The sequence below is a fragment of the Nuphar pumila genome, chromosome 7 (genome assembly GCF_984573655.1).
Source record: "Nuphar pumila chromosome 7, dmNupPumi1.hap1.1, whole genome shotgun sequence".
Classification (NCBI taxonomy): domain Eukaryota; kingdom Viridiplantae; phylum Streptophyta; class Magnoliopsida; order Nymphaeales; family Nymphaeaceae; genus Nuphar; species Nuphar pumila.
The window spans coordinates 16,966,835-16,980,080 of NC_143255.1; the positions used below are offsets into that span (position 1 = coordinate 16,966,835).

At 39.1% G+C, this 13,246-nt stretch overlaps 1 protein-coding gene across 1 annotated transcript; it reads right to left on the reverse strand.

Annotated features, from left to right (window-relative positions):
- Window positions 1–1,855: 1,855 nt before the first annotated feature.
- LOC149831311 (uncharacterized) lies at window positions 1,856–7,960 on the reverse strand. Its single transcript, XM_090012025.1, has 4 exons — window positions 7,652–7,960; window positions 6,895–7,393; window positions 6,379–6,460; window positions 1,856–2,348 (listed from the first exon to the last, which is right to left on the reverse strand). The coding sequence occupies exons 1-4, from the start codon at window positions 7,827–7,829 to the stop codon at window positions 2,145–2,147; spliced, it is 963 nt and encodes a 320-aa protein (XP_089868151.1). The 5' UTR covers window positions 7,830–7,960; the 3' UTR covers window positions 1,856–2,144.
- Between the last annotated feature and the right edge of the window lie 5,286 nt (window positions 7,961–13,246).

The following is a 13,246-nucleotide window of genomic DNA, read 5'->3' on the forward strand; positions in this document are numbered from 1 at the left end:
GTAGTGCATGAAAATATGACATTGCATAAAGAGATGTTCATCTCTATGATTTGTATGATTCATTCTTGTAATACAGAATATCATGTGAACTCGTATGAAAATTGAATCGAGATAACAATAAAATCTTAATGAAGTGTTTTTTCATGTCAATATGGGTCAAGTGAGAGAATGTTGAAATATACATCGTATTCAACCTGATGTGACTTGATTTGACATGGGTACATCATGGGATAACATGACACATGAGAGTTACATGACACTGCCCATGTAGGGTAACCACTGATTGTGGTAACCCCCCACTATAGGCTTCTCTTAAAAGTCTGCTTGATGAGAATAACCAGGAGTTGTCCTCTTTCTCTCATTTGGGTTTAGGATCCTGATCACCATTGACTTAATGACTTGGACTCATCGTGGGTGTCGATAGGTTGAAGAGAATATTGAGCACCCACGTACGCTCGTTTCATCTATAGCGTCTATCGGTATGTATTCTTATTTTTACATTCTGGTTCTAATTTGTAGAACACCAATATTGGGTTATGGGCCCACACCTTGCATTCGGTTGTGAGTGTGGGTGCATCGGTATTCCTACGACACTCACTGGAATCCCATTTTTTTATTTCGCCATGTTTTTTTAGTAGCCCCCACAAAGAGCCTCGCCGCTAGCCAGCATAATGGCTGTGATGGTCGGCAGCAGGCTGCCGAAAGCTGGCCCTCACCATCGACAGAGGAGGCTGGCCATCGGCGGAGGCCGCTGTTTTGGTTTGAGGTGGGAGAGGGTCAACAAATGATGGTTAAGCTGACCAAAAAACTAAATCACAAATGGAACTGTAAAAAGCTGATCTGCCTCATCAGAATGACTTGATGAGTCTTTAACACAGTGGTAGCGTAATTCAACCTGATTCAGCATCAGACTCCAACCAGAATGACTTGAACCAACATACACAAAATCAAACCCCAGCCATTGTTAGCAAAACTGGGAAACTATTTTAATCGGGTGTCTTGGGTATGCTGATTTGGATTGGGTTTTGTTGAGTGAGTCAGATCAGTTATAAGAACCCATTTGGGTGGTGTTAGTTGGGTTGGGTCCCTATTTAGGTCAAAACAAGAGCACCCGGTTCCACAGGGTTGGACGCTAAAGTAGTCTGGCTTTTTAATGCAAAACTCGGAACAAAGTAAACCACAAAATAAAGAAAACAAGAACAGACAATATTTATGTGGCACTAGCCACCGGAAACCAGGTAGTTGATGCCATAATTGGAGACCTCACATCCCCATCTTGATACCGTCAAGTCATATCCCCTCTGTAGATGTGATCTACATGCTCCATTTAGCGAAGATCAGCTTTATTTATTTATTTTTATAGGCCAAGGGAAACAACACACACACACACACACCGCCTTCACTGACCGCACATTGGCTAGGGATAGCAGTGGACCGGGGCTGGTCTCAAAATCCTGCCCTCCATCCCCGCATGGGTTCTGATTTTAACCTCCATCCCTGTTTCATGTCCTCCATCCCCGGTACGAACTGGGTGAAGCAGGGCGAAGCCCAGTTTTCCTCGGTCCATTGCCATCCCTAAAGAAGGATTGAGGATGGGGTAGGGCGGGGCAAGGAAAGGCGGAGCCCCATTTTCCCCCGGTCCACTGCCATCCCTAACATTGGCTAAACCCTGGAGGCCCCCTCTGCCCACTGGGAAGTACACCTAGCTTTGACCTTGCGGTAAAACCCCAGATGATGTGTGCTAGGACCTCAATGACTCAAACTAGCATCACCTATAACCAGGTATTCGGTGGTGCCAGAATATCACTCAAAACAATAAAATGATTTTCAATATAAGATTTTTAACATTATTACATACACATAAGGATACGTTCATTTTACAACTTGCAATCGAGTAAATGCAATGAACATGACATTTCAGTATACAGAAGAATGCCCTCCAATAACCATGCATAACCAATTCATTTAGGTGGTTGATAACCATGTATAGCCATTTCACCTTCATGATAACAATGGCAGCAAACTGAAGAGCTCTTACCTTAATGATAAGCTGAATGAGGTGTTTGGTTGTCAAATTGAGACAGGTGTACTCGGATATCAAACTGAACAGGCAAGTCTTTGTGCCAATCCAGAACTAATGTTATCTAATCAAAACTGCAGCAGAGAAAATATGACCTAGGGATGTGGCCTGTCCGACGAATATTCTCTGCTTGTTCAGAAACTCTGGCTGCTTGTTGATCTCGCTTGGCGACTGCAGCTTTTCGTTTCGCTTCTGCTTGTAATCTTGCCGCTGTCAACTTGTGCACCAGCCGCTCTTGTGTGCTAGCTCTCATGTGCTCCACTTGAACCTTGAACAATTTATAATGGATTGTCAACTCCATGGGCAAAAATGTGCAGCAATTTAAAAAGATTTATCAAAGCAGGTGCACTCTTGTAAAGGATCCAGAGAACTTAGTTCATATCCATACTGATTTAGTCTCTCCTATAGGTAGTGGGCTACAAAACTCAGTAGTTTGCAAACTACTCAAGCATCTGAGAATAAGCTGGATCAGAGTTCATTTATGTCATAATAAAATGAGCTCAAATGTTAAACTAAACTCATTTAATGCATGACCAAGCTGAAGCTGTTAAGAGGTTCACTAAGAGCTTCACTGTAAAATTACTAAACTGCCCATGGTTGATGAATATAAATTTGTGGTGAATGTTGTTTGCATCAATGTAGTGCCATAACAGTTAAAAGCTGCCTGTATAATATGCAGAGAGCTGTTAACATTCACCTTCCGTGAACATCAACATGCCCACCACAAATATATCCTTAACAGAAAAAAAATGATGATTTGATGCATTCATTATTGACAGTAGGGGAACTTTTGTAATTTCTGTGCAAAAGGACACATTTGTTAGCTATGTTTTGGAAGTGCACAGTATGTTCTGGTGGTGCTTCTTTTATGAAAGAGCTAAATTCCCATGGTTGGTAGCAACTAGAAACTAATGCATTAAATGGCCATGTCATTTTAAGTTTGTTAGGATACAAGTTTGTTGTGAACATGTTAGTATCCACAAAAGGCCTTGGACCTCTCTCTCTCTCTCTCTCTCTCTCTCTCTCTCTCTCTCTCTAGTCAAAAAATCCAAGCTCAACATATGTACAGATTATGTATAGAAATTGGTCTGGTGGGTTTCAGTTTGGACCTGGACTGAGACTTAAGAAACTTCCAAACTCAAGGACAGAGTGTTTCATGGTTTGATTGAGTTTCCCATTTTGATGCAACTGTCTTACACAAACTTTCATATCTCATCATATTGTCAACGCCACTTGTGAGAAGACTAGGCTTACATCTTATTTGTTTCATCAAACCTGTTAGAATTGCTTGAGTAGTTTACATACAAACATACATGTCAGAAGACTAAGCAAAGAGACTCTGAACTCATTATTGGCAAAGGATTTGGCCTAGACAGCACATTGGAAAATTTTGAACAAATTGGTCTAGTACTGGTCTACTTCCAAGCTATTAATAGACTCAGCAAGCCATAGCAAGCCCCTAGTTGTTGACATTTGTAACTACATTGAATTTTTGGATTTGTTGATACCTAGTAATAACATGTACCTAAAGCTATTTTAATCAGCATGATGGAAGCTGGAATTTATCACGTTTCAGTGAAATTCAGTTCACTCTTTACATTAGTAAGTTAATGCATAGATACCCTGTTCATTAACTAGGCCCATTTTGGCAATGCATGTTTTCTTGGTGACATTTCTGTTAGCAAGAACATTCTGCATACTTATTTTTGGAAGTTAGATTTCTTAAAAGCAAGTTTCATGAGATATCTGGTTCTTTTCTGCAGAACTGTCATATTCTTGAAATCTTTGTATTCTATCTTATAAACCAATTACCATAACAGCGGCAACCTTTCTTGGCTTAGAACTACTAGGATGTGCAGACTGTCGCTTGTATAGAAGATTAGTGTATTTTGACAAGTACACTAAATCTGGTTTTTTCATGTTGTAGAAAATAGTGTAACTCCATTTTAAATGCTGAAACTAGAAGAAGAATTATACATCAGTATCCTACTGTCCTCATCCAAACATTCAGATAGATTCAAGTGATTGACCAACTTGATGGGCTGGGGCCTTTATGATTGGACACTATCAAGATTCCCCTAGAATAAGAACTTTTAAACTCCTAAAATTTGGATGAATTTAACCAAATTGTGAAGAATCTCAGTTGACATTCAGGTCCATTTCCATCTCAAGGTTAACTCGGACCAAGCTAGTTCTCACCATCAGCTTTACCACATAAAATATCGCAATTCAAGGCATGTTCTTGCTGTTTATGTAGTTACATAGTTTGCAAATCCGTAGTGCTAAGAGATTCAGTGCATCAGCATAGGCATTGACTATATGGTCTCATATTATGAGAATTCCTGTATGGGGTCTGACTCATGAAACTGAGAGACACATCATATTATCTTGGCTTTGAATTTTCCCCCTAAAATTGTTGATGATCCCCGACAATCCTGAGCACAAACTAGCAAAGACACTAAAATTGGAAATAAACATGTCCAATTAATTCAGTTTAAATTTCTAACATTATTAGCACTGAAAGTCATGCGCAGGATCTTGGAGACTTCTCCATTCCTTTTCATGAGATGAATCGTGACTTCATGCGCAAGATTCAAAAGAAAGAAATTGCAGAGGCTTTAAAGAAAATGAAATCAAGAAAGGCAATTGGCCCAGATGGTATACCTATCGAGGCTTGGAAATGCTTGGGAGAGAAAGGTTTAGAATGGTTGACAAATCTTTTTAACAAGATTTGGCAGACAAATAAGATGCCTAATGAGTGGAGGAAGATTACTTTGGTGCCTCTATATAAGAATAAGGGTGATATACAAGATTGCACAAACTATCGTGGTATAAAACTCATGAGTCATACTATGAAACTTTGGGAGAGGGTGATTGAGTCTAGATTGAGAAAGGTTGTCATGATATCGGAGAATCAATTTGGTTTTATGCCTGGAAGATCAGCTATGGAAGCTATACATCTTCTTAGACAACTTATTGAGAGAAATAGAGAGAGGAACAAAGATTTGCATATGGTTTTTATTGATTTGGAGAAGGCATACGATAGAGTACATAGGGATGTTCTCTGGTGGACAATAATGAAGAAAGGTGTTTCTCTCAAGTACATTAGTATAATTAAAGATATATATGAAGGAGTAGTAACCAATTTTCGCACTTGTGTAGGGGTGACAACCAATTTTCCTATAACAGTTGGGTTACATCAAGGATCTGCTTTAAGCCCTTTCCTATTTGCTATAGTGATGGATGAGCTTACGAGATCAATTCAAGAAAATGTGTTATGATGTATGTTGTTTGCTGATGATATTGTTTTGATTGATGAGTCTAGAGCTAGGGTTAATGCTAAGTTAGAATTATGGAGACAGACATTGGAAGCAAGAGGTTTTAAGTTGAGTAAAAGTAAGATAGAATATATAGAATGTCGGTTAACGAAGTAGTGATGGGAGTGTAGTGAAGCTTGGTGAGCAAAAAATACCGGTGGATGATTGTTTTAAATATTTGAGATCTATCGTTCAAAAGTATGGAGAAATTGATGGAGATGTAAATCATAGGATAAAGGTTGGGTGGATGAAATTGAAAAGTGCAACTGGAGTGTTGTGCGATCATAGAATGCCATTACGGTTGAAGGGAAAGTTTTATAGGACGACTATTAGGCTCGCTTTACTATATGGTACGAAATGTTGGGCTACCAAGAGACATCATATTCAAAAAATGAGTGTAGCTGAGATGCGTATGCTTAGATGGATGTGTGGAAATACAATAAAAGATAAGATTCGTAACGAGGAGATACGTAAGAAGGTAGGTGTTGCACCCATTGAAAATAAGATGAGAGAGAATCGTTTACGGTGGTTTGGGCATATTCGGCGAAGGGCTAATGATGCTCCAGTTAGAAGGATGGAGAAATGGGAAAATATATTAGTTAAAAGAGGTCGGGGTAGGCCTAAGAAGACATGGATGGAGATGATAGGAAAGGATATGAATGCTTTGAACCTCACCGAGGACATAGCATTGGATAGAAATGATTGGAGGAGAAGGATTCATGTGGAAGACCCAGAATGATTTTCTTTTTTGGTTCATATCGTCGACCCCAATTGTTTTGGAATGAAGGCGTAGTTGTTGTGGTTTGTTGTTGTATTAGCACTGCAATGAAATGCTGATTACTCAGTACAAACGCAGATCATCTCATATGATGGCTAAATTGATCAAATTTGTGCCTTAAACTCCTACAGGAGACCATTGGCCATAAACATATGGAAAAAAAAACTAAAACATGGATATCACTAAAAGGGCACATGAAATACCTCAATACTTCTCATTTCAGCTTCTGTTTTCGCTTTTATATGATTCTCCCATGCTTGAATTTTGACCACATCACACTTATATCTGTAAAAGCCACGGCAAATTTCTTATCAAACATGTCAGAGCTTGATAAAACTATAACAATCTCAAATACTATAATGGTATTCCACATTTATACAGCGATAGAACTGAAACAATCTGAAATATTATAATGATATTCCACAATTTACACAGCGGATTCACATGAAGAATGGAAACCAGGCTAGCAACAAATTCGTGCCACATTAGACAGGCTGCCAAGAATTCTGTAGCAAGAGTGCCTACAACTATGCAGAAAAAGTGCACATAGTTGTTCCAATGGAAGGTTTCTGTCACTAGCTTCAGACACAGAGACGACTACAATATGTGATTATTCGAAATGCAGTACTAATTGAAATAGAGATAAGTCCACCTAAAGTTTGCAGAAAGAAAAAGAGAAAAATCTATATGAAAATAAGACAATGAATAATGAAGGCAACCTGGCATCATGCTTGGCTTTCTTGGCTTCCTCCCACTCTGCTGCTCGTGATTCAAATTCATTCTTCTGGAGATGCTCCATACTCGCAGCCTTTATTGATGCAGAAACCTGTTCACCATCCTCTTCACGACTAGCCCAAGCAGCAATGCTCATTTTACCAAGTTGCATGCCGAGGCCTTTGATCTCTCTTCTAGTCTTTAGCCTCAACTCTCTCTCTGATAGTTCAACTTTACCAATGGAAACTTGAAGCTCTTCTTTTTTGTCAGATACCTCAGAGGTCAATGTTGCAGTCACATCTCTTATAGGAGTCGATGGGATAGAAGAATCAGGACTCAGAATAGGTGTGCTTGCTTTAATAGGGGTTCCAGATCTTGAGGGCTCTTGGCTTGCAATAGGGGTCATTTCTGTACCCATATCTCTCATGGATACTGATCTTACAGTCGAGGATGGGGGTTGTGCAACATTATTGGAATGAAATGGTCCACTTGGTTTGGAAATTGCTGATTTTAAGACATAGAAAAATTTATTATCCTTGAATATCAACATAATAGAAAGCAGATAATTGAAAAAATACAAACATTTGTGTTCAATGTGAAATTTGTTATGGACTAAATAATTAAGAAATTTTATTGAGGTAATTCTTGGCAGACGGCAGGATCTAGAAGACGATTTATGCTAGTGTAGTTGGATATACTCTATGTAATCCTTTTTGTGGCTCCATGTGTCATATGAAAGGAAAATGAGAAAGAGAAGCTTACCAGTTGGATATATGATGGGTTTCTCAATTTGAACTGAAGGTTTTGTTACAGGAATTTGGTGTGTCACGGAATTAGCAAAGGTAAACTTCTCAGACCCATCTCCTAGTTCAGAATTAGATGAATTATTCTTTTTAACATCCACAACTTGAGAGACAGACGACCGTTGATCTGTAGCCATTGCTTCAGGAGTAATCCTTGTTATATGGATTTCGGATGGACGATTACCTTGAGTAAATGAACCAATTTTCTTTGAATAATTTGAATGAACATGTTGCTTGCTCACAATCCATTTCTCTGCATCATTCCATTTTGAAGGCAAAGGCCTAAAGAATGCCATATTGGCAGAGCTATGCAACTTTCTGTCTGCTTTATGAAACTCAAAGCTAGATGAACTAGCTTTGTCATGTCCACTATCACAGTCAGTGTTCTCTTCGGTTGATTTAATGGGATGAACCAGGTTCATATTCCAGCAAGAATGGACAGGTTTTGGAAAGTTCTGCATTTTAGCATCAGCTGACATGCTTCCTTTCAATGGTTGCTGGTGAAATGATGGATCCTCATTTCTGGAATCTGGAACCCCCTCATTGGATGCAGTTGCAGCAGAGGCTTCTGTATTATAAATGGGTCTTCCCACTTGAAGATCAACCTCAACAGCCCATATACCTTCAGAACCATTCAAGTCAACTGATTAAGAGCAAAGGAGATAATTATGTACAAAATTTCAGAATTGCCTAAAAAATCTTCATATTATACAGCAACAGTAGACAGAGTAATATTGAGATACCACAAGATTGGCAATTATTTTGCTCAGTTTTCAGTGCGATCCATCTGAAATTGACAGAATGCTCACCTTTGTCACCAAAATCTCCATCTTCAGACAATAAGCTGCGCTCTGTACATGCCGCATCTTCAGATTTAATGGGGGAAGACCTCGAAGAGCTTTTGCCTTCTTTTCTCCTTTGCTGAGGTCCGAAAAGGTTGACCCTTAACTTGCTAGGAGAAAGTATCCCTGCCTGTATCCAGCATTGTAGAAAAGTATATGAATCAGTGTAAGAATAAGAAAAAACTTGGGATTTCATATAATAAACCTGGGATCAAACCCCAGGGGAAAAAGAAAAAGGTTAAACTACTTGAGCATATTATAGAGCAAGCTTTTAACAGTCGGCAAAAAAACAGAATATATGTTATCAGTATCAGAATTTCTATACTCCTCGCTGGTTTGGACTTTGAAACCAGATCAAACCACTAAAATCATAAAAAACCACATGGACAAGACTTATAGTATATTGGTAACAAGGAAACAAAGCCAGAGACAGAATAGACATGGAGGTATATGCTTTGCAAAGGACCAAAACAAAAAAGAACCGAACAGTCGAATGACAAAAGCAGATTCAAATAGTTAAATATAATCATGCGATCTAAATTGCAACAGAAATGAATATATACTTTTGAAATCAACACCACCAAATTTTAGAAGAGAGCAATCATACATAAATTCATGAATCCAGCATATGAATCCAATCAAATGAACAAATGTCCATGAAGACTGATAGAATCCCATTGATCATCAAAGCCGGAGACCAAAGAGACTCAAAAGGCTCGAATCACATTTTGCAGCAATGACGAACTTGAGCTCTAGATCACGCGCATAGAGAAACATTGCGAAAACGGAAAAAGAACTAAAAATGCTGTTGAAAGTGGGGGAAATGGCCAAAAGAACTCCTACAAGGACCAAGTTCAATATCCCATCATATAAAGTCACAGGCTGCTGGAGATCTCATATAACAAAACTAATGCCATATCTCCTTCAAAAAAAAAAATAATGCCGCATGACCAACATAACCCATGATTAAGACAGAACCAAAAGCTAAAATTGAATTTACTACAAAAAACAATTATGTTATATTCAAAAAAAAAATCTACCAAAACCAAGAAGTATATATATATATATATATATATATATATATATATATATATATATATATATATATATTACACACAGAAACAGAGTATTGGTTTCCTCAGTTTTGGTGGAGAAAGTCTACTGAGCTCTCGGTTCTGCCTTGTGTTTACATGGCATTCTTTTGCTGTGATTATCATAGAGAGAGAGAGAGAGAGAGACCTGAACTTTGTCAATCCTATCGTATTCCATTGATTGGTGGTCTTCTTCTTCGTCTTCTCAATTTACAGCTTGATGATGCACCAATCCTAGAGAGAGAAGAATTTATAAAACAAGAAGAAAAGAGAAGAGACAGAGTACATCAGGATAGGGGACAGGGCCGGCGACTTTTTTTTGAGAACCACGCCAGTGTTAGCGCGATTTCTTCGAAGTGCGGGCCCTTAGGAACTTGACGGTCATATTTGTCACCACCTACTCCGACTCCCTCCACAATCATACAAAATGCAGCGTGCGTGCCTTTTGAGAGGGTCAATGTCCTAGAAAGGAACCCATTCCTTTGCCTTTACGGGAAAAACTTTGGCCTTTGGGAGCATCACTGCCTATTATTCAGACAATGACATTCATCCTCCCTCCCTTGTGTTGCACAATCTCATGTTTTTCTTTCGAAAATGGCCAGTCATTGTATTCATGGTCATTACCAACCTATGGAGGATTAAACACTAAAGATGAAATATTACTGTAAGAAAAAATGGTTGCGTCTTTTTCGTGTTACCAGACAGGGAGCAGAGATAACATATGATTACCATTTGCAAATGTAGTTCAAATTAGAACGCCTTTCGTGTGAGACGGTGCATCAATAAAGTGAATGCTTGTGAGCATTGAAAATTGTCACTGAACATGTTAGACAAATAGGAGGAATTACACATTGTGGAACCAGTTTTTGAATAGTCAGAATCTGCCCACATCAAACAAGCGTGAGCCGTTGATCATGAGACGATGCACGCTTCTTTGCTCAAAAAAGAGCCTTTATTAGCAGTCATTACCGCTGCTAAAGGCCTTACAGGCTTTTGGGAAATAACCTGGAAGGCATTTAGGGACGTTTGTGCGCCGTTCGCCGTTTATAAATCGTCCACCATTACTCTCTCTCTCTATCTCTATGTATATAGCGAATTGAAATTGTTTCAACCGATCCATCCAAACCATCGGGTTATCTCTATGCTAAGGTTGCGAATCATTCATGAGCCATAACCAAACCCTTTGTCAAATTTGGGATGGGAGGGGATGCCAGCACATCTTATTTTTGTGTGTAAACAAGTCGGTGAAGAATCCCACCGTCCAGATTTACTGGGCAGATAATTCTCGCCTGAGTAATTTATTCTTAAAAAAGTACTTTAGGGTGCTAACTTATTATCTTTTCTTAATCATCAACGTTCTATTTATGTACTAGCTATGAATCAACATACCACATTCTGTTTATCAGATTGAAAAAGCAAAAAAAGTTGTGCTGAATTCAACGCAATGCTAAGCTAATTTTGCAGGTGGCACATGTTAAACCAGCTTCAGAGCCGAAGACCAAAAAAAGGAGAAATGTGGAAAAGGCTGTGCAGTGTTGCAAGTTTGCAATAAAGAATAGACCCAAGGGGTTTGGTGGAGTGAGATGGGGCCTAAAATGTTTGATGGGCAGTCTAGCTTCAAATCCCATGAGTGCCACCCTCTGCTTAAGCCGAAGCTTAGTGACAATCTCGGGTTGAAAGGTAAGCCCCCGGAGTTTTATGCTGACATGAACAGAGATCATAAGTACCGCAAGCTGAGCCAGCGGCTAGGTCTCTACGCCTTGAGCGGTTTAAAAAAAAAATTGAGTGGAGGGGAGGTTTGGTAAGTTTACCAAAATGCAGACGGTACCCATTTGAATCCTAGTCCTTTTGCTGACTGATCCTTGGAGGGTTGGTAGACCTCGTCTTTTGGACCCACTTATTTCTTACCAGTCAAACGTACTTCCCAATATCGCCCCACACGCACGCAGCCTCTCTCTCTCTCTTAGTTGTGTCAGGATTCTATAATGTGAAAATCCATAATCAGTCAAATCTTTGGGTGCCCTAAACCCCATGTTTAGTCATTTGATAAGAAACCCTAGTACCCTTAACCCTTGCCTTATTTCTTCCTAGGGTTCCCTCCTCCCAACCACCATTCCATGTTCCCCACCCTCTTAAATACCACACCAATCTGAGTCACACCTTGTCTTGTTTCCACCTTTGATTGGGAAAAGTTGCCACTAGCACATGGGTCTAGGACGCACTAACCCCCATTTTGGATTTTTGGTCTCTAAAACTATTTTCAATAAAAATATTTGCCAATTTACCATTTTTTGAATTCAAATTATATTGCTTTCCCTCCCCATTTTGGATTTTTGGTCTCTAAAACTATTTTCAATAAAAACATTTGCCAATTTACCATTTTTTGAATTCAAATTATATTGCTTTCCCTCCATGGCCCATGCAACTACTCTTAGAAGGTTGGGTGTCCCATGATGTCACTGCTGTCTGTTCATATGGTCAAAGACATTTATCACCCAAGTTTGAAATTATGGGTGTCTTGTATTTGTCTCACATGGATGACCCAGCAAAGAAAAAAAAACTGCTAATTCTCTCATTCCCTTGTTCTTTTGTGTTCAGATTTCTAGGGTTGTGGACTAGAAGCATGTGGCCAGTTCAAACTTTTGAAAAGGATGGGGAAAAGCCTCCCTCCATGATTACCACATGATGCTGCTTTGCAACAAGAGTTCAAAGCAGCGGTCTTGCATTGCATCTCCGTTCACATTGTTGATGCTGATGATAGGGATGTCAATGGATCGGATTTTATTCTATATCCGTTATCTGAATTCGATTCTGTTTATAAATATCTGAATTTGGTAAGCCAAATCCGTATTGGATTATAATTGGATACAGATATGGTTTTGATTTTTTTGCAGCCAAATTTGACAAATATCTGAATTTGATGGATATCTGAATCATTTTTACTTGTAAAAATGATGGATCTGTTATGCGCCTTTTGACTATTTGAGTCCAAATCTAAATTTGAATTCATTTAGCCAACATCTGATTAATCGAATATGGTATTGGCCACAACGGATCCGAACCCGTTTACATCCTTGGCTGATGACAACGAACACAGAGTATGCCTGTGTAAATTACAGCCATATTTTGTTGCATAAAATGCGATGACTGATTTGAACTAAATCTGGTGGGGTTGGCAAATGGAATATGGAATTGCTTCCCTATGTGTCGGTCTTAGGCAGAGCCAAGATGGATAGGGAGCAAGTTTCTTATGTAGCAATTGGGGGTGTCAATGGCTCAGGTTTGACCCGGATCCGACCCATACCAAACCATATAGGGTTGGGGTTTGGTGATAAATAAGAAGGTCCGATTAAAATCCAGGTCAAATCCGAAGAGTTCCATCAATATATGGAGCCGGCTATGTTTTGTGAAATTTCATACCAAACCCGGGCCTGACCAAGTTCCAACTAAGATCCCACAACCTTTGAATGTTAAAAAGATAAAAAATATTATTTTATCAGGTATGGTTCATGTAATCCTTATAAGAACCAGGTTTCTCTTATAGTGGGTCTGGTTGGACTTGGGTCCGGACCTGGTATTATAATCTCAAATTAGGTGTGGGTCTGGTTTCACTTGAGTCTG

What these genes read in the sequence shown, in the direction of transcription:
- LOC149831311 (XM_090012025.1), bottom strand. Translation starts at nt 7,829, where the DNA reads ATGGCTACAGATCAACGGTCGTCTGTCTCTCAAGTTGTGGATGTTAAA. An exon ending in ACCCATCATATATCCAACTG is followed by an intron (nt 7,394 to 7,651) that starts GTAAGCTTCTCT and finishes TCTTAAAATCAG; the next exon opens with CAATTTCCAAACCAAGTGGA. An exon ending in CTGAAATGAGAAGTATTGAG is followed by an intron (nt 2,349 to 6,378) that starts GTATTTCATGTG and finishes AAATTGTTCAAG; the next exon opens with GTTCAAGTGGAGCACATGAG.